The sequence below is a fragment of the Poecilia reticulata genome, linkage group LG19 (genome assembly GCF_000633615.1).
Source record: "Poecilia reticulata strain Guanapo linkage group LG19, Guppy_female_1.0+MT, whole genome shotgun sequence".
Lineage (NCBI taxonomy): Eukaryota > Metazoa > Chordata > Actinopteri > Cyprinodontiformes > Poeciliidae > Poecilia > Poecilia reticulata.
In genome coordinates this window covers 1,552,501-1,554,657 of record NC_024349.1, presented here as the reverse complement: position 1 = coordinate 1,554,657, position 2,157 = coordinate 1,552,501, and the positions used below count along the sequence as shown (strand labels likewise).

The following is a 2,157-nucleotide window of genomic DNA, read 5'->3' as shown; positions in this document are numbered from 1 at the left end:
GCTTAGGCCTTAATGCTAAGGCCTAAGCATTAAGCCTTAGCCTTAATGCTAAGGCTAGTGGCTTAATGCTAAGCCACTAGCCTTAGCATTAAGGCTAAGGCCACTAGCCTTAGCCTTAATGCTAAGGCTAGTGGCTAAGCTAACTAGCCTTAGCATTCATGATATTTAGTGGAAGCTAATGCTAATGCGCTAACTTCAGAACATGTTGATACCCTCCAGGTGTCATGAGGAGGACATGCAGACACAATTTCTATCCTTTTTTTACGTGTTTGTTGAGTTAGTTTTCTGTGTTTTCTGCCGTTGGTTGTCAGTCTGCGTGGGAACGCGGTGGGAATGCAGGGAGCCAAAGCTTTGGCCAACTCTCTGAAGTCCAACAGGAGCCTTAAATCATTAAAGTAAGTCTGAACTGTTCAAATCTGGACCCTTTTTTAACTTTTATTTAATCTCTTAAACCATTTCCACGGTGGTGATTTAGAAATGTATGATTTTTCTTTCTTGTAAATATGAACATACTTCACTAGGGACCAATGGAGATTTATTTAAATATCTGTCTCTGCACCCAATAATTTCTTCTCAATATTAATTAACACCAAACATCTTTTCCAGAAACATCCCTCCACAATTTGACAATTGTTTTCTTGATTTTTTTTTGGCAATCAAAATCACAGATCTTGTAGAAATATTCACAACAAATGTTGCAATATTTGGCAGTAAAATGAGAGGAAATCTGGCATTAAAGTAAACATTGTTGTCTCTCAGTCTGCAGGAAAACTCCTTGGGAATGGATGGAGCCATATTCATCGCTACGGCTCTGAAGGGGAACCACCAGCTGGCTTACATCAAGTGAGTTTCTCCTCCAGGAAATATCCCATGTGGTCGCAGCGATGGCGCATTACGGCCATTAAACTCAAACTCAGAAAGTTTTTTCTGATTTCTGAGGTTAATCTAAAAAATGTTTGAGTGTTAATTAAAATTATCAACTTTTAAAATTCAGACATTTCCTTGTTTTTCCTAAATAAATGTATGTGATGTTTGACAGAAATGTTGTCCAGTTTGTTCATCAATCAGAAACAATAAAGTTTTTTTTTTTTTTCCCTCCAGTTTGCAGGGAAATGGAGTCGGTGAATCTGGGGCAAAGGTCATATCGGACGCCATCAGAGCCAGCGCTCCGGGCTGCGTGGTGGATATCTAACCAGCAGCAGCAGATTTTATCTGGTCGAACTTATCAATAACCTTTTAATCGTTATTGATCTGCATGTTTTCTCTTACTGACGGCTGATCCAGAAACCGAATGAACATCAACCTATGAGAGACGTTTTTCATAAATTGGACGTTAATATTTTTTATACATCTTGTATGTTTTGTGTATTATAGATGTAAATTGCCACATTAAGCTAAAAAAATAGTTATTTATGTATAACCGCTTCTTAAAATCTGAGGAAAGGAAATAAAATCCGTCAGAGAAAGCCAGAATGTTTACTGCGTTTATTTCTGTAGAAACAATGTGAAACAATCGTGTTATTAACATTCAGATTTTATCAAATACAATATTTATGAGTTTATAGGACTTTTTACCATTGGGATTGTGAAATACGTGTCTTTAGCTACAATCAGAGAAACGGAGGCGCCGCAGACTGGAGGTGGTATTAGATGGACTTTTAGTATTTGGGGTATTTTATTATTTTCTGAAAGCGTTTTCGGTTAGCCGTAGCTGTTCCAGGTGGTTTTCTTTATCTCGATTCATTTTATTTTAAAGGGGATCTGTTATGTCAAATTCACGTTTTGCACCTTTTTGTTCTTCCATTTGGATCTAAATTACTTGTATAAACAATCCAAGCACTCAAAAAAAAAAAAAAAACACCCGGCCATTTTCTGGCAATTAGCTAATAAGTAAATGTTTTTTAAAAAACTCCTGATTAGTTCAGTCACATCGGCAGGAATTCCACCGTTACCTAGCAACCCCAGCCGAGCCCAGCCCCGTTACCTAGCAACCCCAGCCGAGCCCAGCCCCGTTACCTAGCAACCCCAGCCGAGCCCAGACCCGTTACCTAGCAACCCCAGTCTCCCTGTGAGCTGTTTACCAACTGGATTATAAAATATGAATTATACTTTCAGAGAGGAACAGTTTCAACCAACAATCTGACCCGGTTTTATTCT

At 38.5% G+C, this 2,157-nt stretch overlaps 1 protein-coding gene across 1 annotated transcript in view; it reads left to right on the top strand.

Moving 5' to 3' along the window:
• nlrc3 (NLR family, CARD domain containing 3) overlaps positions 1–1,489 on the top strand; it is a 24,910-nt gene extending 23,421 nt beyond the window's left edge. Inside the window, exons 17-19 of the mRNA XM_008436346.2 lie at positions 312–395; positions 760–843; positions 1,102–1,489. Of these exons, the coding sequence (XP_008434568.1) occupies positions 312–395; positions 760–843; positions 1,102–1,192 (259 nt within the window). The 3' untranslated portion in view covers positions 1,193–1,489. The remainder of the gene's footprint in view (positions 1–311; positions 396–759; positions 844–1,101) is intronic.
• The last annotated feature ends 668 nt before the right edge of the window (positions 1,490–2,157 follow it).